This window comes from Carassius auratus, chromosome 1 (genome assembly GCF_003368295.1).
Source record: "Carassius auratus strain Wakin chromosome 1, ASM336829v1, whole genome shotgun sequence".
Taxonomy (NCBI): domain Eukaryota; kingdom Metazoa; phylum Chordata; class Actinopteri; order Cypriniformes; family Cyprinidae; genus Carassius; species Carassius auratus.
Genome location: NC_039243.1, coordinates 22633016 through 22657063, shown reverse-complemented (window position 1 = coordinate 22657063; position 24048 = coordinate 22633016). Strand labels below are relative to the sequence as shown.

Genomic DNA, 24048 nt, shown 5'->3' with positions numbered 1-24048 from the left:
GAGTGAAATAGGTCTATAAGAACCCAGTTCCTCTGGGTTCCTTCCTTTTTTTGGCACTACAGTAATAATTGCCTCGTTTAGTGAGGACGGCAGAGACTGGTCTATAAATGCCTGTTTATAAACCCTATATAAATAAGGCAAAAGTAATTCACTGCAGGCTTTATAAAATTCATTACAAAATCCATCTGGACCGGGTGTTTTACATCCTTTAAGAGATTTTATCGTACCTGATATTTCTTCAATAGTAATTTCTGCACCTAACCCCTCCATTTGCTCTTGATTTAATGAGGGTAGATTTTGTTGGTCTAGAAACTGAGCAATAACTGTAGGATCTATAGTTCCTTTCGATGAATACAGTGCTTCATAAAATGATTGAAACCTACTATTTATATCCTTAGAGGCAGTAAGAAATTCTCCTGTGTCTGATTTAATTTTGTATATTGTTCGTTCAGATGCTAATTTACGAAGTTGTCGAGCTAACAGTTTTTGAGGTTTATCACCAAATTCAAAGTATTTTTGTTTTACATACTGAAAGGATTTAGAAATTTTAGAACAGAGAATTTGATTCAATTTATATTTAAATGCACAATTTTTTTATATTTTTCAATACATGGATGTTTAGCATTTTCCATATCTAATTCGTGAATTTGAATTTCCAATGCCTCTAATTCAGCCCTATTTCTCTTTCTCTGAAATGCTTGATAAGATATAATACAACCCCTGATGTATGCTTTAAATGTGTCCCATAACACTCCCATAGAAATGTCGGGCTTGTCGTTAATTTCAAAAAAGGTTTTTATGTCTTGTTTTAAGTGATTAATAAACACTCTGTTTGTAAGTAAATGAGAGTTAAGCCTCCAATTTCTTTGTGGTTTCTCCATATTATCTATTTTAATAGAAAAGGTCACCGGACTGTGATCGGATATAATAATATTATGATATTTAGCAGTACAAACCTGAGGCATGAGTTTACCATCCAGAATGAAATAATCTATTCGTGTATATAGATTATGAGCTAGAGAATGAAAAGAGTATTCCCTAGCCGTTGGATAGAGAATTCTCCACACATCAAACATATTTGAGTTAGTTATATATGAATTCAAAAATTTACTGGAGTTGGAACTAACTATTTTTGTGGAGTAGGATTTATCTAAGTACGGGTCTAGTACACAGTTAAAATCACCCCCGATTATGAGATTTGTATCTGAAATGTTTGGAATTAGATCAAACACTTTTTTGAAAAACTCAGGGTTATCATAATTTGGTCCATAAACATTGACTAATGTCAATGGCACAGAAAATACTTCTCCAACAACAATTACATATCGCCCATCTTTATCTGAAATGGTCAAATTATGTTTAAATGGAACTCCTTTACGGATAAGGATAGCTGTTCCTCTAGATTTAGCAGAGAAATTGGAATGATACATTTGTCCAATCCACTTGCATCTCAGTCTAACCTGGGCAGTACGATTTAAATGGGTCTCTTGTAGAAATATGATATCTGAAAACAGTGATTTTAGATGAGACAATATTTTACCCCTTTTAACTGGTTCATTCAGACCTTTTACATTCCAAGTAGAGAAATTTAGAGACACCCCTTTTGCATTTACCTTATTAAGCATGAACTGTTATTACAGAAAATAAAAATCTGTTCTGACAAGTTACCTACACACCGGTAGATGTTACCATGGAAACCTTTAGCACTGACCCACCCACCCAACAAAACGTTTGATAACAGAACATGTTCAGCTGTTACAGGAACAAATGTACAGCACAACTTACCACGAAGTAGAAGGCAATGAAAAGGTATAATAAAAAACAAATAGAAAAGAAAAGCCGACCTCCGCATTTTACTTTGCAGAGACTTCCCAAAAGTCCAACAGTGAGTCCGCTAAATAACAGAAACTTAAACAAAACAACAGGCTTGACGTCTCTGAATTATAAATCCGGCATTTACTTATCTGTGCCAAACTGTTCGATTGCAAATTTCCATGCATCGTTCGCGTCGGTGAAAAGCTTCTCTCCCTCGCTGTATGTCACCCGGAGCTTTGCTGGATACAGAATGCCAAACTTAACACCGGGTTTATCCCGCAGGATTTGTCTTACTCTGGAAAAGGCTGCCCGACGTTTGACCACAGTCGAAGGATAATCTCTGAAGATCTGAATGGAGCGACCGTTAAAGGTTAGCTTTCTCTGTGACGACACTTTGCGCATGATGTTTTCCATGGTATGGCCATGGTGTATCCGAGCAATGATTTGCCTCGGCGGGTCAGTGTCCTCAGGCCGGGAACGAAGAGCTCGGTGCGCACGATCCAGAACAGGCAGCTCGTCCAATCCAAGCACCTCCATGAGCAGTTTAGCCACAAACTCTCTAGCACCTTGACCGTTTTCCATTCCTTCTCGGATTCCCGCGATTCTTATATTTTGCCTCTTGGAACGGCCTTCCAGATCGATGCATTTTTCCGTTAATTCTGACACCTGCTCGGACAGACTTTTAACTTGAGCTTGTAATTTCGTAACCGCTTCTGTTGAGGCCATGGCATTTTGTTCAAGATGCTCGAGAGTTGAACGATGGTCGTTTATGGTTAGCTGAATTGCATCAAACTTCGCGTCAATTTTCTTTTCCAGCATCGCCATTTCTCCTTTCAAACTTTCTTTAATATCAGTTTTAACCTTGCCCAGCTCCACTCGGAGAGATTCAATTGCAAGCAGTACCGGGTCGTTACTTGCCGCTGTGCTGGCCTCTCCCAGCGAGCCCGCGGTCTCGGCCGAACTTTCTCCCTCAGCGACATCTTTCTTTCCTGGTTTCTTCGACGGCATTTATAAATACGTAAATTGCAATTTATGTTAAGCGTATGCAACTCTATAAATGATTGGAGAGCACTTACAAGCTTTATGTTGCCTTGTTTTAATGAAATTTAAATGAAAATTAGCGGAGCTACAAAATCCACGTTCTTACTCCATCATCAACCCGGAAGTCCCCACATTTTTATAATTCATGACTGAAAACATTTTGTAACATGATTTTGATGTACCATTTACATGGTAATGCAATGTCTGATTTTAAAATGGGTTTTGAAGGATAAATTTTGAGGTTTTATGTTTTCAACTTCAAGATTAGATTAGATTTGATTGTAATATAGTATAGTCAACGTAGGCGTCCCGTATACGGGACGGGGTGACAATTAACAGGTTAAAATGAAATAGACATTAACGTAAATACAATTATTGATATATATATATATATATATATATATATATATATATATATATATATATTTGATAAAGCAACATAATAAAAAAAAATAAAACTGACAAAAACAACAATAAAATGAAGAAAAAAAAAAGCTAAAAAAAAATCTAATTTAAACTAGGAATAAAAGCTGTGATAGTATACAGTTTCTCAGTGATCCTGAAATAAGACTGCTGTATTTCTCTGTGTGATGTTGTGTAATAGTGTGTTATTGTGTGCTGTACAGGTCGGGGCGGAGGGGCAGATGGATGGACAGTCTGTCACAGAACACTGCAGGAAATTGGTCAGCTTTACTCTGTCAGGTAACAATGCTTGGTATTTACGACACCTACTCTCACTTTAATTAAAGAGACTGAAGTTTTCTTAATGAAACTGATTTACGTATACATAAATCGAGAGGCAGCACTATGATTTTCCCACCCAATCCATCCTTAACCATGGTAAAAATCATTGCAATGCACTGATATCTTTATATTGATATGTTGATCTTTATACTGATATTGCATGATATCTTTGCTGTTAAAAAAACACCAACAATGGATACATTATAACAACACTAATGGTCAATAAATAATAACCTTTTTTAACTAACAATAAACAATTCATGCACCAAGTAATATAGTTAATTTGGCTCAATGTATTCAATATTACAGACTAATTTACAATGATTTAAAATGTGTCTTATCCTACCTTAAATCTCACATATAAAGCAATGTGTTGTCTTTTTAATTAAAGCTCTTCTATATATCTGCCCTCTAATGGCTATGAACAGCTAGTGCACATAGATAGATAGATAGATAGATAGATAGATAGATAGATAGATAGATAGATAGATAGATAGATAGATAGATAGATAGATAGATAGATCACGTTGTGTGTGTTTATATTGCAGACATCAGGGCTCAGGGTCTGAAGAAGGGCATGTTTTTTAATCCGGACCCCTATCTGAAGATGAGCATTCACCCTGGGAAGAGGCACGGCTTCCCTACATTCACCCACCACGGCCAGGAGAGGCGGACCTCCATCATATCAAACACGACTAACCCTGTGTGGCACGGAGAGGTACTTTCTATTCATATGTGATCCCAGACTGGGCCAGTTAATGATGTGTGCTGTTTGCGTTCACTTCTTCAGCGCTTAACCTCGGATGCTGCAGGGTGACGTCCCTGCTGTCAGTCCACTGTGAGGAGCTGAGAAGTTAATGGGATATAACCAAACAGGGGTGACTCTGAAACCAGAAGTTTTCAGTAAATGCATTGTTCCCTTGAGCAAGGCTTCAGATTTCTTCAGAAATTACTGTTGGTTAAATTAAGTTGGTAACATTTCCTAAATGTTTTTTCTTCTTTTTATATATATAAATGGTACATTTATAAATGTTGTATTTAAAGTAAATAAGAGTAAAGTTCTGTAACCATACATGAGACTGGGTATTGTAGGATTGAATATTATGTTACCTCCACTGCACAGAAACATAACTGTAAACCTTCATTTTCATACTTCTTTTCTTTTTTCCCCTACAGAAGTACACTTTTGTTGCTCTGATGACAGATGTTTTGGAAATTGAGGTGAAGGACAAATTTGCAAAAAGTCGGCCAATCATCAAACGCTTTTTAGGTCAGCTGACAATCCCGGTGCAGAGACTGCTGGAGAGACATACAGCCGGGTCAGTATCACCTGTCAGTATCATCAGTAACACCTGCTGTTCATTTCTGTCTACAGAGGTTTATCGAAACATAACTTTTTTGCTTCCCAAGATGTTACATTTAGAGGTACATACTGTATGTGGTCATATTTTCATTGACAAAACAATATTTATTTTATGAAAAAAGGGATCAACATGTGAGCCATACCCTTTCACATTGTCTACCGACAGAACATGTGAGCGGACAACTTCTCTTCAGGGCGGAGATCACCTCCAACGGACATGAAGGTACGGATTACAGTATTCTTACAGTAAAACGTACAGTATTCTTATTTTTACAATAAATGAGCCATGTTCAGAATTGTTCTAAAATACTACCATTAATGTAATTCTTGTAACTTATAACCAGCCTAATAAAGTATATTACTTGGTCGAAATATATATTTATTAATTTAAGGGATTTTAATGGGTCCCCTTCAAGCCATGCCTCAAAATAGCATTTTTCAGAGTTCTTTGGTGAACAGAAATGTCAAAAACAGATATATTTTGTAACATTTTAAATGTCTTCACTGTCTGTGTTGATCAATTTAATGTATCCTTGCTGAATAAAATTATTATGCTTTTGTAGATGCCATGGGATCTCTGCTGGGAGCCTCCTCTATGAACGGAGATCCTGAGAGCCCATCGGACGATGAGGATGTTTTGCATCCTTCATCCTGCATTGCCAGGGGTCCCTCGCCCACCGGCTCTGAAGGGTCCCTGCAAGGTGATGCCTTTAGGACTGACGAGTGCATGATGGGCCCTGATGAGGGTCAGCTCTTGAGAGATGGAGCTCCAGAGTCTATCGAAGGAACCCCGGGCCACAGTCATCGGCAGGCCTCGCTTAACGACTACCTGGATGCTATTGAAGCTCCTAAAGGCCTTGGAGACAGACCGCTTGGGGCCGGCTCACCTAAACTACGCTCAAGTTTCCCCACGGACACGCGGCTCAATGCTATGTTACATATAGATTCTGATGAAGATGAGGAAGGACACGCCTCCAGGGAGATGACATTGACCAATGGCGCTCATCGGCCTGATGGACACACCTCCTCTGAACAGGACAAAGGGGAGTGTCCCGTGAAAGAGATGCTTGAGGCAGAAGCAGCGAGCAGCGCCACAGATACGTTGGCCAAGGCATTAGGATCGAGCAGTGGCACCACAAAGAGCCAAAATGGAGGTGCTGAGGATGGTCAGGATGGAGCTGCTGCCTCTGGAGACTCGCCCAAGAGCACCGGCAGCACTCAGCAATCAGCTCCCAAAATACTGGTCTGTAGGGCCTGGCTTCACACCATATATATATATATATTTTTTTACCTGTTATGGGAATACGTTTTATCAGCCTATTTTCCATGCAGTTTTCTATCTATATATAATGTACATTTTTATATGGATAAGTTTATTTTAAACCTTATTTATATTAATTTGATACATGAAATTTCTCTGAAGATTAAAAATACTTATTAATACCAGAGTATTAACTGGGGAACAGGTGTGTGAAAAACCCCCCAAAAAACAAAACCCATATATATGTGTGTGTGGGTGGGCGTGTGTAGTAAAAATAAAATTGTAATACAATTATAATCTGTAATAAATTTTTATGGATTTTTAAAACCCATTTTATGACATGTTATGTAAATATGTTTTCATTCAGGTTTTATATTGTTAATGGTTATTTATTTACAAAAAAAAAATTCCCCCCAATTTTTTTTATATATATTTTTTGACAAACTCATAATTTATTTTACATTTTATAGCACACCTCATGCGTGTTAAATCACTCGAGCAGTTTCTTGTGATGATCATCATCGTCGTCATCATTTTCCCAATTTATATTGTTATGTAGTTCTTCCTTTGCATCATTTCACCTAATACTTTTCTTACAGGATGAGGAAGGAGTTGCTCCCAAGGCGATCACTGGGGAAGAAGGATCATCAGAGGTCGCTACCCCCGAGTCCTCAGCGTCTGTCAACAGTGCAGCTGGTGAAGAGGGCGGAGCCACAGCAGTTAAGCAGCCGGAGCAGGGGAACTCCAGTGAGGCAGCCAATGAGGGGGAGGAAGATGCCAAAATCTGGCACAGGAGGCAGAGTCTGCAAGCATCAGGGAACTCATCACAGGCTGAAGGGATGGAATTAACCAATGAAGTGAGGAGGTCAGCTGATGCAGCACAGGTTGCCGCAGTAACAGAAGGAGAGACAGGTAACTTCCTGTGTGATGCTACCTCATTTATTTTGTAAATCTGGAGAATATTATGAGTTGTCATCAAACTTTCATCAGCTTTTCCCAACAGTTTTTACTTTTCTGCATATTGAATATAAAATAATAAAATAAATAAATTAAAAAGATAATAAAAAATAGTAATATTATAAATAATAATATTAAACATTTATTTTAATTGTATTATGTAACACATTTAAATATTAACTATTAAGAACATAAATAATAATAATACTTTTAATAAAAAAAAATTATTTTATATATATATATATATATATATAATTTGTTGTTGTTGAAGATGATGATAATATAAAATATGTTGATAGTATTACAATGTCTATATATATGTATATGTATATATATATATATATATATATATATATATATATATATGTATATGTATATGTATTTTAATAAGGATAATTTATTTTATTTATTGTAATATCTTTTTCATTTATTATTATCATCCTCATCATCACCAACAACAAATCTGATACAATACTTGACTGTCACGATCATTACATGGAGTGCCCATGAACTTTTGTAGAGGGCACTCCAATCACGACAATTCCACATTAACCACCAGATGTCACCCGGACTCTAGCACCTCTTATCTGTTGCACCACACCCTAACTACATGTCCCATGAGTCTCTGCATCACAATCACCCTGCCACACCTGCACATCATTCCTCAGTCAATCTCCTTGCCACACCTGCACCTCTTTTACAGACACACATAAGCAGCACTCTCACTCTCACTCTCTGCGAAGTCTTGATTTGCTGTGTCTGTTATTTCTGAGCGTTTTCCTTGTGTTGATCTCTCTGTACCTGACCTTTGGATTGTTTATACCGACTCTGATTATCTGCTGCCTGCCCCCGACATCTGCTTGTTCCTGTTTTCGATTCTGGTTATCCCTATATACCTGACGCCGTTGCTGATCATTGCCTGTCTGACCATTCTCATTAAAATGTTCTGCGCATGGATCCGAACCTCTCTGTCTCATCATTACTTTGACATTTATATTTTTAATTATAATAAATATTGTTTTAAATATTATTTGTTCTATCTATCTTTAAATATGAATAATAAAAAATAATTATGATAATAATACATCAAAAATAAACATCGCAATAAAGAATAAAATAATTATTAATTATTTAAATATATTATATACATATTAAGGACATGAATAATAATTGTAAAAGTAATATGTATAAATATAGAAAATATTGTAATAATATATAGAAATAATGTTATATTATATATATATACACTATTATTCAAATATTATTAATTCTATTCTGTTTGCCTTTCTGAAGGAGCCAGTGCTCAAGTGAATGGCCATCAGCTGATACGATCTGTTCCTTCAGTGCGTCATGATATCAGCCGCTATCAGAGAGTGGACGAGCCTCTTCCACCAAGTGAGGGAATATTTTTGTCTTTGTATTATTTCCTTAACCTGTCCTAAACGGGACATAATCGTCGAAAATTATATTTATTTTTTGCTCTTTTGAATCAGGGTATTTACGTAATTATATTTTATTAACATTTGTATTTTTATATTTAATATTTTAACATTATAAGTGGACTTTAAATGTGTATGTTGAAGACTGGGAGGCTCGTATTGACAGCCACGGCAGGATTTTCTATGTGGATCATGTAAATAGGACCACCACCTGGCAGCGGCCCACTGCTCCACCTGCACCTCAGGTCCTACAGAGATCCAACTCCATTCAACAGATGGAGCAGCTCAACCGGAGGTCAGTCACACGTGAAGACAATATTCACACATCATTGTGTTTACTTCAGCAAGTATCTATCAAGATGGAATGAAATCAGCATTGATTAGAGTGAATTCTGACAGAAGGAGTGTTTTGAGTGCACGGTGACCTTATCTTGGGATTTATCCGAGTCCAAAATGCCATTTGTTAATCTTCACTTGTATGGAAAAACAGCTCTTTAAAAATGTCACCCAGCAGTCACCACAGCAACCTAATCTCTTCTGCCATTATCATGCTCTATCAAAACATCTCTCACATGCTCTCTCTCATCTGCGTTCTCTCCCTTAACTCGATTTCAGTTCATTGTACTTGATTAGCATGCATTTCACTTGCAAAAGTAATTGTGGCATAGCTTTGAACAGCATCCAAAATGAACAGTTCGCCAAGCAAAAAAAAGTCAGCAAAAATTGTCAAATCAGTCTTTTTAAATGTAGTTTTTTCTTTTTCTTTGAGCCCTTGAGAATGTATGTGGCAATATTGCCTTCACAGCTGAAAATAATCCAAAATACACTGTCATGGTACGCTGCCGGAAGGAGCGAAGGAGACGTGGATAAATTAAATTGTCATTTATTAAATCCAGCACATAGGGCAAATCCGAGGAAGGGAAGAAAGAACACGTACACAACTGGTAGACCAGACAAAGGAGGAACACACAGACTGGAACTAAATACATGACTTAACGAGGGAATAACAAAGAACATTTGGAGGAACACAGGTGCACATAATAACTAATTAGACAAAACGAGACCAGGAACAGGAAACCCATATATGTCTAGGAAACACAGAAGAAATCTGGTAACGAGCATGTGAGGAAGGAAAACACAGCACGAAACAGACCAGGGGCATGACTCATGCCTGGCAGGAATTATTTGTGGCACATACATTTTTTTAATTCACAGGTTTTTAATTTAATTAAATTTAATTTAGCATCATTCATTTGATTTAATTTGCAAATATTATGTTTATACTATTTAAATGAAATTGAATGAAATTACATTAAATTACATTCATACATTTATAATTAATTCGAATTTCCTTGAAGAAATCATTGTAATGTGTTTTGGTGCTCAATAAGTATGTCTTATAATAAAATGTATATATTACAGTTGTGCTGTTGTAATAATAATAATATAATTTAATAATATATTTATTATTCACATTTTTGTGTCTGTGTTTTTTTTTTTTTTTCTGCCAGCCAAGATAGCAATAACTGATTTAGCAATAACATATACATTACAGAAGATAAAACACAATTATCCTTGTGAAAAGATTATTACTTGAGAAAGGCAAATTAATTTAAGTACCTTTTTGTTTTGTTCAGGTATCAGAGTATTCGGAGGACAATAACCAATGAGAGGACAGACGAACAGGCCGCAGAGATGCCTACAGACGAAACTGACCTGCTGCTTCTCTCCATACCTGGTACTCTCTCACAACAGAAATACACACACCACGTACATGCACTGCATTTAGAGGAGCCTGGTTCCTCTAGATTAATGTAAATATGGAATAGAGAAAAAAGATCTTTTGATTTAACCCAACATCATTATCACACTATAGTTGTATTCTCTTTCAGAGTACCGTCGGGACGGTGTGGTTGGGCCTTCTAGCTCTCGCTCCCGCTTGTCTCTGCTGCTTCAGTCCCCCTGCGCCAAATTTCTCACCAGCCCGGATTTCTTTACCGTACTGCATTCCAACCCTGTTAGTCTCTCAACACATTAATTATTCACACATTTATTTATTTTTTTACCCCAAGCTGATTTTCAGACCCTTGAAATAAATATGTGGTAAATCATGCCATAAAAACAACTGATTCTCACTTCTGTCATTAATTTTGTTGAAACGTTTCTTTAATGTGATATATTGTTACATAATAAATCATTGTTATTGACTGTTGAAGTTTTTGTTGAATTTGTTGTTAATTTTTGTTGAATTTGTACTTTTTAAAAGGCCACAAGCATTACTTAAAGACTAAGAAACACTCTTGTCTGTTTTTTTCCTTCTTTCTCAGAGTGCCTATCGCATGTTTACAAGTAACACATGTCTAAAACACATGGTCAGTAAAGTGCGGCGGGATTCGCACCACTTTGAGCGCTACCAGCACAATCGAGACCTGGTTGCCTTCCTCAACATGTTCGCCAACAAACAGCTAGATCTCCCGCGAGGCTGGGAAATGAAACACGACCACATGGGAAAGGTCTGGAAACAGCCATCTTTCCTCCCCTTGCTTTTAATTTAAAATTTTCTAAATAAAATATGCTTTTATATGATTTTTATATGCCATTCATTGTCTGTCTTTCTCTACTAAGTCTGATTCATTTTAAATTTAGTACCTTATATTTTACAGTATATATATATATGAAATATAAAAAACAGTTTGCTATAAACTTAGAAACAAACAATATAATTAAAATATAAAATGTTATAATTTAATATTCGATTGTTATACACTATTATTTAATTTTCTAGACATTCATTATTTTCTATCGGGAAGAGCTTTACAGTTATACACTTATAATGGACACTTATCAGGAAAGCAGGCGGTATTCCAGATAAATGTTTAAAATACGTACATCCTTAACACTTCATGTAAATATTTCATGTGCTAGTGTTTTACTGACGCATTCTTGTAAGTGCTTTAACATGAATGTGAGGATTACGTTTGTGCTTTTAAATCCTTCGACCCACTTGCTCGACATGATTGTGTCTTCTCCTCAGCCTTTCTTTGTGGACCATAACTGCAGGGCGACCACCTTCATAGACCCACGACTGCCGCTGCAGAGCGCCCGTCCCAGCAGCATCCTCGCCCACCGCCAGCACCTCAGCCGCCAGCGCAGCCACAGCGCAGGGGAGGTGAGCACACGACGCCTGGTTTGAATGCAAAGGGAATCTGATCTTCTGTCACGTTGTGTGGAGAACATATCGCCCTCTCAGGGCTCTTTAGATGCACTGATTAATTTCATAGCGTCGACTTTCGCTGTGCACCAGCATGCACTGTATAATTTTCACATCAGTCCATCCAAAGTCCCCTGTGTAAATGTTTGCCAGTTCAATTCAATTAATTTCAAGTTTATTTGTATAGTGCTTTATTCAATACAAATGATTGCAAAGCAACTTTCCGAGAAAATTACGTTAGTAGCTTATCAGTGGTGACTGTCAGTTTATGTGCATATGGCAGACATTTTTGGAAAAATTAATAAAAGACAGTCAAACAGACGATGAACACTATTAACAGCAAGTGGGCCATATGTGGATGCATGTAAGCATATTGTGCCTAAATATTTTTCCATTAATCTTAAAATTCTCTGTTCTTATTACATAAAAAATGCAAATTAACCCACTTAATTAAAAAAGTCCCACTTCTTAAGTTTTACAATCCACTTAGCTTTTGCAGAAGCACTGTCAGATCTTTAGTCAGAGGGGCCCTTAATGAAGCTTTCATCTTTACAGTACACTCACTAGGGATGGTGTTAGCACAGTGGATAAGACACATGCCTTTGGTGTGAGAGACCCGGGTTCGAATCCACTGTGAGACACCAATGTGTCCCTGAGCAAGACACTTCACCCCTAGTTGCTCTAGAGGCGTGCGACCTCTGACATATATAGCAATTGTAAGTCGCTTTGAAAAAAAAAAAAAGCGTCAGCTAAGTGAATAAATGTAGGGAGCAAATACACAGCGAATTATACAAAAGCCTCATAATCTGTATCTTGATACGTTATAATTTTTTTATTTGTTTACATGTATTCGTTAAACATCGTTAAACATTTCAGTTGACTATTTTATTTTATATACATGTCAATATACATATTAAATGGAAAGGCATTTTTAGTTATGTGATACTCATACAGTGTTTCTGCAGTATGACTGCAGTATTCTTGTGTGACTTGATGTGGATGTGAAGTACATAGTGGTCACTTCCTGTTCTGTTTCTGTGCTTCAGGTGGGCGATGACCCTCGGCATGCTGGACCCCCTGTACTGCCACGCCCCTCAAACACTATAACAGCCAGTCGCAACCAGTGTCAAGATATAGTTCCTGTTGGTGAGCCATTTCAAGCCAGGCTTCATCAGCAAGTTTTTAGACGGAGTTTGATTTGTTCGTCTTGTTAAATCCATCATAATGCACTGTTTTATAAAAATGCGGTGCCACAAAAGTTATAACTTTTTTTGTAGAGTCTTCATTTGACATTTGACTAATTGGTTTGTTCCTCTCTTTATAGCCTATAATGATAAAATAGTGGCATTTTTGCGGCAGCCGAACATATTTGAGATCCTTCAGGAGAGGCAGTCTGAGCTCATGAGGAATCACTCACTCAGGTGAGACTCAGAGAATTCGTACAAAACAAACCTCAGTCCTGAGCTATTGATTATGAAATGTTGAATTTTCTAATCCACAGGGAGAAGGTGCAGTTTATTCGTAATGAAGGAGTGTCTGGTTTAACTCGCCTCTCCAGCGATGCAGACTTGGTGATTTTGCTCAGGTACTTTTCCAGTGACTTCAATGATTTTTTTTACCCTGCAAAAAATGTCTGTTAGGAATATCACATTTTTGTAAGGTTTAATATTGGCAAAATAATATTGTTAAAAAAAAAAAAAAAAAAAAAAAAACATTTTACATCACCTATATGTTTTTCACCTGTTTTTTTTTTTGTAACAAAAGAATTAAGATTTTTCAAAGCATATATTTTTCAGCTTTAATGCATTTACAGTGTCAATAAAAAAAGCAGTCATGTTAAAAGTTTGTTTTAATGACAAAAAAATTAATATTTAAAAAAATTATAATTTTACTTAAAATCTGCAAAGGAGTGGAAAATAATTTTCAAATGGTCAATTTAATGAAAAAAAAAAAAAACTTGGAAATGTCTTTTTGGATTTAGTGATTCACCCATCGATGTAGTGGAAAACATCTGGGCCATGTTGGCTTTTTCTCCTGTCACTGGCCTTAATTCTATCCTTAAAATCAGGATTCGCCATAAAATATTGTTTGCAAGATCATTCATATTCGAAAATGTGCTGAGAATTGAACAAATAGTCGAAATGTCGTTTAGAGAAAGATACAAATCATGCCTTTGTGCCAGTTTTTCTTGTGATTGAGGGAAAAACAAGATGTCTTCACCCTACAGATGGTTTTCAAAAGCAAAAATGCTACAAAATACAAATATTTCATGAGCAAGTGTCTAGCATCTAGCAAAACATGCACTATTTTTGGAATCAGCACTCCAAAATTAGTAAAAAAAACAAAACAAAACGTATTGTATTTCATTTAGCAAATATAATACATCTGGTATAATTATTATATTTTGGCATCTCGGGTAAATTTATCTTTTTTGTCTTTTCCTGGATACATGTGTTTGCCTCCAAACACTAATAATCTTTGCCTCTTTTTCTTGCTGTAGCTTGTTTGAAGAGGAAGTGATGTCGTATGTGCCACCTCATGCCTTACTGCACCCTAGCTTGTGTCAATCACCACGAGGGTCTCCAGTCTCCTCCCCTCAGAGCTCTCCTGGTCCGTTCCTCTCAGTCACGTTGGAAAAAATTCAAGAAACATTTATGAATAGTATTGCAAAACGATTTCATACCTTACATTTCATAATGGCAAATATAAGAAGAGTCTCTGATTCTCTGGTGCTGCTCATCTTTCCACAGCATTGCTTTAGTTTGGTCGTAGAGCTTGACATGCAGCCCACCAGATTTCCTGGGTATTTTTTGAGTTAGCTGCCAAAGCATCAAATCCGCTGAGTGGGATTTGATGTGTTGTTGGAGTCCAGGGTTTTTGGCTAATCTCTACACGCTGGTTTTTAACCGTTACACTGACACTCAGATTTTCACAAGTCTGTTTGGAGAGTGGCAGACATCACGTTGCCAGAGGGAATCATGGTCTAATTCACCATGATCTGACTTTAGTCACCGCTGACACTCTGGGATTACAGGGTCCGCTGGTTATAGCGGGTTTTGTGAATTCTACACTCCTTTTTTGGTTGAATAGAAAGCATTCTTATACAATTCTGCTGGACTTTATACTTAGGAATAGCATAATTTTGGACCATATCCAGTTTAAACAACAACAATACGACTACTACTACTAATAGTAATAATAATAATAATAAATTATTGTTGTTGTTTACATATTGTCTACATTTTTAAAGCTTTCTTTATTTTTGTTTGTTTTACTTATCCCTGCAAAAAAAACATAAAAAAAAAAAAAAAACGAAATATATATATGTGTGTGTGTATATATATATATATATATATATATATATATATATATATATATATATATATATATGTATATATATATATATATATATATATATATGAGGAGATATAATGGAAATTTCAGTTTTTTTTTATGTTTAATTGAAATAGTCTGAGTCTAAGAAAAATGACTGATATATAAAAGAGAACTCATTTGTCATCAAATTTGACAAATAAAGCCGTAATTGTTCTGCATTATCTATACATTTTCTGCACATTTATTTATGTTTGATTACAAGATTTTCATTTTTTTTAGCTGTACTGTATTGTAACTTTTATCTCTTCCTTTTAGGTACACAGCGAGCCAACGCACGGGCCCCTGCACCATACAAACGGGACTTTGAAGCCAAACTTCGGAATTTCTGTCGCAAACTGGAGACTAAAGGCTACGGACAGGGTCCAGGCAAAGTGAAGTAAGCATCTGTACAGGTAGCCTGAGGTCTTGTTTTATAACACATTGTCAAACTCCCGCTGACTTGTTGTGCTTGTTTTAGGTTGATGATCCGCAGAGATCATCTCCTGGAGGATGCGTTCAATCAGATCATGTGCTACTCTCGCAAAGATCTACAGAGGAGTAAACTCTATGTCAGCTTTGTTGGAGAAGAAGGGTCAGTGTTTCCACAATGTTAAAACATAATCAGACTTTGCACTCTATAACAGTTAAATAAAGAAAGATAAATTGTCAGAAATAAATTAAACTAATTGTGTAATTATCTTCATTTAAAATTATTATTAATTAAATAATTAAAAATAAAATATTTACTGAGTTGATTTATTTATTTTTGATTCTAAACATATGCAATTTTGCTCTCGTTCAGACTGGACTACAGTGGCCCCTCAAGAGAGTTTTTCTTTCTGGTGTCTCGGGAGCTTTTTAACCCATACTATGGTCTGTTTGAGTATTCAGCAAATGACACTTACACCGTCCAGATCAGCCCCATGTCTGCCTTCGTTGACAACCATCATGAGTGGTGAGTGCACAGTTGCTTTTAAGTACAGTTTTTACAGTTTTTTGCCGCATGTGAAGCTTGATTTGATTTGATCAATGCACATCCGATATTTTGAAGGTAAGGTTTAAAAGGGGCTTGGCTCGATCTGTGCCTACAAAATCTTTTAATAGACCAAACTAGCCGAAATGTATCCAATGTTTTTTTTCAACATGTTCTGTTGTCAGGTTTCGGTTTAGTGGCCGTATTCTGGGTCTCGCTCTTATCCATCAATACCTACTGGATGCCTTCTTCACACAACCTTTTTACAAAGGCCTACTTCGAATGTAAGTTAAGCATTTATGTCCCTTTTTTGTCTATTTTTTTTTTAAATAGACAGTTATGAATTTTTTTTTTCTTATAATTTGAGCAAAAAAAAAAAGTTATATAGAGTTACATAAAGTTGAAAGCATTAGCATTAAACCTTTAGCATTAGGGTTGGACCGACAGATGATGCCATTATCCATCATCAATGAAAATAAATGAGAATTACATTTTAATGATGTAATTGTTTTCAGTTTTTTGCCACTTGGCCATCTAGCTAACTAATTTCCCCCATTCCCATGATGTCATTGTCCGTTGCGATGTTTCACTTGTAGACATTGTCTGATGCCAATTTGGTAGACATTTGGTAGCCATTTGGTAGCACAACTCTATTTAGTATCAAGTGTTCTGTTCAGGTGTCAAGATTTGTGCCTTAAAACTATTTTTATAAGTATATATTGTATTTTTTGTAAACAAATATACAATTATGACAAAATAAAATGAGCATGGCTTGCAGTGCTTAAGATAAAATACTGTGTGAAATAACATAGAAAATATTAAAAGAATGAATCTCTAACTATATTAATATTAAGAATATTCAAAAAAGTAAAAAATGACCGTGAATTTAACGGTAAAAGACTGTAAAAATGCTACAGTACAAACCTGTTAAATGGTTAACTGTAAATTCCCCTAATATATACGGTAAAAAAACTGTATTGGATATTATATGTAATTTTACGGTAGTGTACCATTTTTGGAAGTGAAAAATAATGTATAATTGACAGTGAATAACTGTAAATTGACATTCCCAGAATTCCTTCATTACTTTTCAAATTTGATGTTTTTTTGTTGTTGTTGTCGAAATAACTATGTTTCTTCTTAGTTTTTTCTTATCAGTTTTGTACATTAGGGTTGTATATTAACATAGTACACCTTCAATACCATGACTTAGGTGCCCTTGAGCAAGGCATCGAACCCCCAACTGCTCCCCGGGTGCCGCAGCATAAATGGCTGCCCACTGCTCCGGGTGTGTGCTCACAGTGTGTGTGTGTTCACTGCTCTGTGTGTGTGCATTTCGGATGGGTTAAATGCAGAGCACAAATTCTGAGTATGGGTCACTTCACTTCACTTCACTTCATAATGTTGTTAAAAATAATTTTTATTGCAGTTTATTTCGGTTTCGTGTGTTACCATGATGGTTTTTAGTGTTTGTGTGAATAACACTGTGCACCTTCTATGTATGTTATTATTTTAAAAGCTGCTTGTGATGGGCTTTGGTTCATCATGTGACTTTCTCATCACCACCTGCTTTTGGTGGTTTTCAGTGTATTACAAAGGTACAAAACAGATTTCAGTACTTCAGTAGGCTGATGTATTAACATTATATCAGTTAAGGAAATTATGGTATTTAACTCTAAATGTAAGTTAAAACTTTAAAACCTCAAATGTTGCTACCGTATTTTTCACAGTAAAATTCTGGCAACCCCAGCTTTTTGTGTGTGTATTTAAACGATACTAATGTGAACTTGACATGTGCGGGTGCTTGAAATAGACTTTACACTTTCTGTGTGATTACCTAGATCACGAGCATTATTTCATGTTTGTATGTGTGTAACCTGTGTGTGTAGTCCGTGTGATCTGAGTGATCTGGAGTATCTTGATGAGGAGTTTCATCAGAGTCTTCAGTGGATGAAGGACAATGACATAGAGGACATGCTGGACCTGACCTTCACGGTCAATGAGGAAGTGTTTGGACAGGTCAGTGTGTACACAAACAGTGTTTAAGCTTGCACAACCTCTCTCCATTGGCTCACAGAATTGTGTGTGTATGTGTGTGTGTATGTAAGATCACAGAGCGCGAGCTAAAGCCTGACGGTGCAAATATCCCAGTGTCAGAGACGAATAAGAAAGAGTACATCGAGTGCATGGTGAAGTGGCGTATAGAGCGCGGTGTCGTCCAACAGACGGAGAGTCTGGTGCGAGGCTTTTACGAGGTACTGAAATCAAATCAACACTCCGGAAGCTTTCAGTCACATAAAAACATGCCACTTCTGCCATGTAGAGTTGCCATGAGACATCTCTTATTTTTATTATTATTATTGGAGTTCTGTTTGATAGATTTGGGTCAATGTACAATTTTGGTTTCAGATGTTTTGTTTGCTTTAATACTTTAAGACTTTAAGTCATTTAAAAACTTGGGATAAGTAAGAATTAATTTTAAAGAAATTATTATTTTTATTCAGCAATTTAAAGTGACAGTAAAGACATAACTACACAAATACAGTGGGTATAGAATATATTGTTTTTGTTTTATCCAGCTGTATTGACTATAACATCCAAAAAGATACAACACCAGCATAACATAAAAAAGTAAATATTGTGTGATTGATTTAAGAAGTTTTATATATTTTTTTGTTCAACAGTAATAGCAGTATCACATACATTCTACTAAATAAAAGTAATATTTCTAGCACAATGCCTTTATGTAAAAATGAACTTTTTATTTTGAAGGGTTGATGTGAAAACCTTTAAATTGACACTGGTTTTCCTCAAATGAAATAGAAACTCAGAACAGTTCTGGTGATGTTGTTTATGTATTTGTCCTCATTGAGACGGCAGATGCTGAAATTACTGCAAGCTTCACGCGCTTCAGTCTATGTAGTAGAAAAAACCCGCATGTCTCTGCCATTCATTCATTCACACAGAGACGCGCACGATTCAGATTTCAACCAACTTTTGCGGCTGAATATTTACAGATACTGGTCCATATGGAGATTTGATTAATTTATGCTAACCTGTGACTGTTCCTTATTGAAATGTAAGTTTCATTTTCATGACTGGATTTTGAGTCTGTGTTTTCTGCTTCGCGGAAATCGTACCACCGGTACTTAAAGAAACCTGGTACCGGTACATTTAAATTTTTTTGTAACAACTTAGTACCGAAGTACCGGGTCTTTTGACAACACGACAGCCTTTAGTCTGTTGGGATATTGATGTTTTTAGCATATTTTTACCAAATAAATGCAGCTTTGGTAAGGGTAAAAGACGTCCTTCAAAAACATGAAAAACATTTTTCACTCTTATGCACTTTCTTTTTCTGTGTGTGTGTGGAACATGACGTAATTCTGAAAAATGTCTGTCTTTAAATTTCAGCAGTGCTTCTGTCGCTGTTTCACATTACCTTTAATTAGCATCTCTGACAAAAGATCACGTCAGCCAATGAGGAATGAAGTGCATTTTTTAAATCCTAAATGATTTAGAGTAACCTTGAATGAAATGAGAAAGATTCAATAATTAATACAACATGGACGGTTTAATGTATGTTTGATGAGTTTTATTTCTGATTTGTTTTAATTGTCTTTAGGGTATAACTATGCAATGATACGTTTACTATAGTCTTGCCCATCAGGAATACAAGTTACTAATTATCTAATAAAACCAAGAATTTCACATCATATTTCATCATATTTGTGGAAGCTGATGTTTTATGGCTGTGTTTATGGCTGCAGGTTGTAGATGCGCGGCTGGTGTCTGTGTTTGATGCACGGGAGCTGGAGCTGGTGATCGCTGGAACAGCGGAGATCGATCTGGCAGACTGGAGGAACAACACCGAGTACAGAGGAGGTACAGGCTGACAGCTTCACTACAGCACTAATAATGGACCAAATGATTACCGTATTTATGATATTACCATCATGGTGTCCAAAACTGTGGTACAACCATGGTCTCACGATGTGAAGCAAATGATTTATGGCCGAAATATTATCCAGCAGATAGACCGTGGGATTTTACAGCCTCTGCTAGCCGTACAGGTCACATTTGGAGTTTATTGGAACAAGTTTATTGGTTTTCCCTCCAGGTTACCATGACAACCACATCGTGATTCGCTGGTTCTGGGCAGCAGTGGAGCGGTTCAACAATGAGCAGAGACTCAGATTGCTCCAAGTGAGTGATGAAAGAGAAACGCAAGCTCTTTTTATTAGCTAGAGTATAGTCTGTACACTTGACCTGTGGCTGAAATGTCTGTGTTGTCTCAGTTTGTGACGGGGACGTCCAGTATCCCGTACGAGGGCTTCGCCTCCCTAAGGGGCAGCAATGGTCCACGACGCTTCTGTGTAGAGAAATGGGGAAAAATTACATCTCTGCCCAGGTAATCTACTTCTCAATTCAAGATCCGTTTTATAAAAGTTTTAAATAGATGTCAGAGCCCTTTATGATCCCATGAAGTCTGCAAGCATTCATTTATATTTAACGTCCACGTTTTATTTCAATCATCGTGTAATGCATTTCATCATGTATCATGCCAGCTACAAAAAAATCTAATAGCATTTGACTAAAACGTATTTATAGGAATCTAAAAATATATAAAATATACATTTATATACATATAAATGACTATAAACATAATGGGGTCTGTAAGTTTTTTTTTAATGCCTTTGAAAAATGTCACTTCTGCTCACCAAGGCTGCGTTTATTTGATCAAAAATACAGTAAAAACAGTAATGTTGTGAAATATTATTACAATTGAAAGTGATTTTCTATTTTCAAATATTATAAAATGTGACGTTATAAGTGAGTTTTCAGCTCCAGTCTTCCGTTGTTGCATCATCTTTAAAAAATCATTATATTATGCTGATTTGCTGCTCAAGAAACATTTCTTCTTATTATTTCTAATTATTATCAATGTTGAAAACAGTTGTGCAGCTTGATATTTTTGTGAAAACTGATGCATAGAAAAGTTCAAAATGCATTTTCACGTGAAATAAAAATCACATTATGAATGTCTTTAATGTCACTTTTAAACAATTTAATGCCTGATGTATCCAGTGTTACATAAAAATGGCACACATTTATCTATTAAGTCTCATTGATGAAAATGATTTCTGATGTAAATCACTTGTTAAATCCATCTTACATGAGAACGTTTGTGTTAAGATTGTACAAACAATCTAAAAAAGAAAAATCACAGTTCATGTTTAATGTATGAAGTCCAATAATGGCACATTTGTCTCAAATAAACCTTCCCCCCCCCCACAGATCTCATTGCTTATGTGATCCACAAGATGGCACAATCTGGCAATTCATAAAACAGTCCTTGAAAAATTGTATGGCGGGAAATGTATGCGATCAGAAAATGAGAGTCATACTTAACTTGTGTTTCTTTGCCGTTGTAGAGCTCACACGTGTTTCAATCGTCTGGACCTCCCCCCGTACCCCTCGTTCTCCATGCTGTATGAGAAGATGCTGACAGCAGTGGAGGAGACCAGCACTTTCGGTTTGGAGTGAATGCTGACCTTTGCACTTTGAGCTGAGCATATATATATATATATATATATATATATACATTTCCACCACCTGTCTAGAAGAGCAAAGAAAGTATCCATCTAAACAGACACCAGAAGCACTTAGTTGTATATTTTGTACACCGGATCACTTAAATATACTCTCTTGGAAAGAATCAAACAGAAACAGTCAGTCACACACGTGTGAGTTGAACTGTGTGGATGTTCACTGAATGTTTGTCAGGCGTAAACATTGATGACGCCGCCTTGATCGGCTCTGATTGAATCGAGGAGGATGTGACCAGCCAAATGAAAGGATGAGTTACTTTCACTGAAGAACCAAACAAAACCAAAGGACTTTGATATTCTCATACTCTTTTATCTTTAAAAACAACTTTTCTACATAGCATCGAAATGCAACGTGAAAGAACAAATGTTGTGTTGTGAAATCTTTTTCAGATGTCTCAGATCCCCTCGAACACTATCACACACATCACATGACAGCGCTGCCCTCTGTATTGAAATGAAATGTACCGTATATGTTCTCTCTTCTTTTCATCATATTCATATATTAGTCCATGTCATGTTTGTTTTGACACCATATGCTATCCAAGGAGCCGTCATGTCAGATTTGGGACACTTTTGAATGAATTTGGTTGTTTATATACTCCCACACGCAGTGTTTTCAAAGGGCTTGTTACACTGAAGTGCACTCGCAGACCTACTACAACATCATGAATGTGACCACTATGTGCAAATGATAAAAAAAAGAAAAGAAAAACAGATGATTTTTTTTTTACTTTGTAGCCCAACCTTGGCCTTTCTTTTGTCCTCGTATAACCTAATTTTATTTCTGATGACATTTTGAAAGAGAATGGTCACATACTGTACCTAGTAAATAAAGCTATTGATAGAAACAAAGTCAACATGAAATTAAAACTGATCTGATTTGTGTTATGAATATGCCTCATTATGATATGATCACATTTAATAACATGAAGTAAGATGGCTTTTGTTGCCATTTCATGTTGTCTTCCATATCCTTATATAGCTTTATTGTGACATTAATGTTTGCTTATATTTTTTTCTCCTCCAATCCCCTTACCTTCTCATTTTTTACTCTCTTCTCTTGAGTCTGACAGTGTTTTCTTGTATAATGTGAAACTTGAATATCAAACCCACAAAAGCATATCAAGACATTCCAGACTTTTCCATTTGCGTTAACTCAACCCAGCCTTTTATAAAACACTGCCGTGGCTGCGGGATGCTGGATTGTACTCTAGTTCTGAATGTTTTGTAACTTAAATTTTGTGTAAGAAATGAATATTGCTTCCAGTGAAAACTGGTGTCGTTAAAACTGCCATGGGGCTTTATAAGGACCATCAAATTTTGGAATAGCAACAGAAGAATTTGATTATAGCTGGCTAGATCATTAATACATACCAGATAGATCTTCGTTCTTTTTTTTTATTAAGGTATTTGCAGTGCCATGCTGACACCGTATTTGTGCTGAATGTACCAAAGGTTGAAGGCTGCCATAGACGTGTGGATTTGAGGGGGAGTAAATTAATTTTCCATCTCTAAGTCAACTGTTCCTTTAAAATGTACTCTGCCTTTCTAAAGACCAGAGGCTTCAGACAGAGATCCCACTTAAGTTCTGGCTTTCTGCTGATGTTCATTACTAGAAAGCTGCTGCTTTTGACTTTCTGTACCACTTTAATTTTGCACCATTCACGTGCTCTGAAACAGGTGATTGTTGATTGGATAACAGCTTTCAGAGCTCCATATTTTGGTTTTTCTCTTTTTTTATTATTATTTTATTTTTTATTGATTCAGCTCAGCTGATGTTATAAAGCTGTTTATCTCACGGAAAATGCCTCAGAGTCTTGATTCCATAATCAGATGGGTTATTGCTGATTTTGGTCTTGTTTTGATGAAATGACTGTGTATTCAGATTAGTCAAACCAAGTTGTCAAACCATATAAAAATTCCATTCCTTTTATTTTTCCCCCATGTAAGTTTTTTTATTTTATTTTATGTATTTATTTTATTGTTATTAACAAACGGTCTTAACCCAGTCATGGCAAATGCAAAATTAGATTTAAAAGAAAAGAAAACTTTTAAAAATAAATCTTTTTTTTTTTTTTTTTTTTTTTTTCTTCAGTGAATCTTGTTTAATCACATGGCTCTTTTTAAGTTTCCACTGTTCACAGTGACCAGTGACATGTTTATGTTTTCTGTGAGTTCAAACAATATTCTTAATAAATCAATAGTTCACTATTTGAATATAAAATGCATCCAAAATGGTACTTGTATCTGCATTATG

At 36.0% G+C, this 24048-nt stretch overlaps 1 protein-coding gene across 2 annotated transcripts in view; it reads left to right on the top strand.

The window, feature by feature from the left end:
• LOC113102290 (E3 ubiquitin-protein ligase HECW2-like) overlaps positions 1-23710 on the top strand; it is a 48141-nt gene extending 24431 nt beyond the window's left edge. The window contains exons 5-30 of one of the 2 annotated variants that reach the window (XM_026265789.1): positions 3483-3558; positions 4149-4318; positions 4777-4919; positions 5086-5186; positions 5527-6206; positions 6824-7136; positions 8475-8576; positions 8765-8915; positions 10258-10358; positions 10513-10637; positions 10948-11133; positions 11655-11789; positions 12878-12977; positions 13156-13252; positions 13333-13416; positions 14332-14441; positions 15483-15603; positions 15685-15798; positions 16009-16161; positions 16365-16463; positions 18069-18198; positions 18288-18434; positions 19950-20064; positions 20300-20385; positions 20478-20590; positions 21615-23710. In XM_026265789.1, coding sequence (XP_026121574.1) covers positions 3483-3558; positions 4149-4318; positions 4777-4919; positions 5086-5186; positions 5527-6206; positions 6824-7136; positions 8475-8576; positions 8765-8915; positions 10258-10358; positions 10513-10637; positions 10948-11133; positions 11655-11789; positions 12878-12977; positions 13156-13252; positions 13333-13416; positions 14332-14441; positions 15483-15603; positions 15685-15798; positions 16009-16161; positions 16365-16463; positions 18069-18198; positions 18288-18434; positions 19950-20064; positions 20300-20385; positions 20478-20590; positions 21615-21726 — 3864 coding nt within the window. In that variant the 3' untranslated portion in view covers positions 21727-23710. Of the gene's footprint in view, positions 1-3482; positions 3559-4148; positions 4319-4776; positions 4920-5085; positions 5187-5526; positions 6207-6823; positions 7137-8474; positions 8577-8764; positions 8916-10257; positions 10359-10512; positions 10638-10947; positions 11134-11654; positions 11790-12877; positions 12978-13155; positions 13253-13332; positions 13417-14331; positions 14442-15482; positions 15604-15684; positions 15799-16008; positions 16162-16364; positions 16464-18068; positions 18199-18287; positions 18435-19949; positions 20065-20299; positions 20386-20477; positions 20591-21614 lie in introns of those variants that run through there. The other variant, XM_026265802.1, reaches the window with a different exon arrangement.
• The last annotated feature ends 338 nt before the right edge of the window (positions 23711-24048 follow it).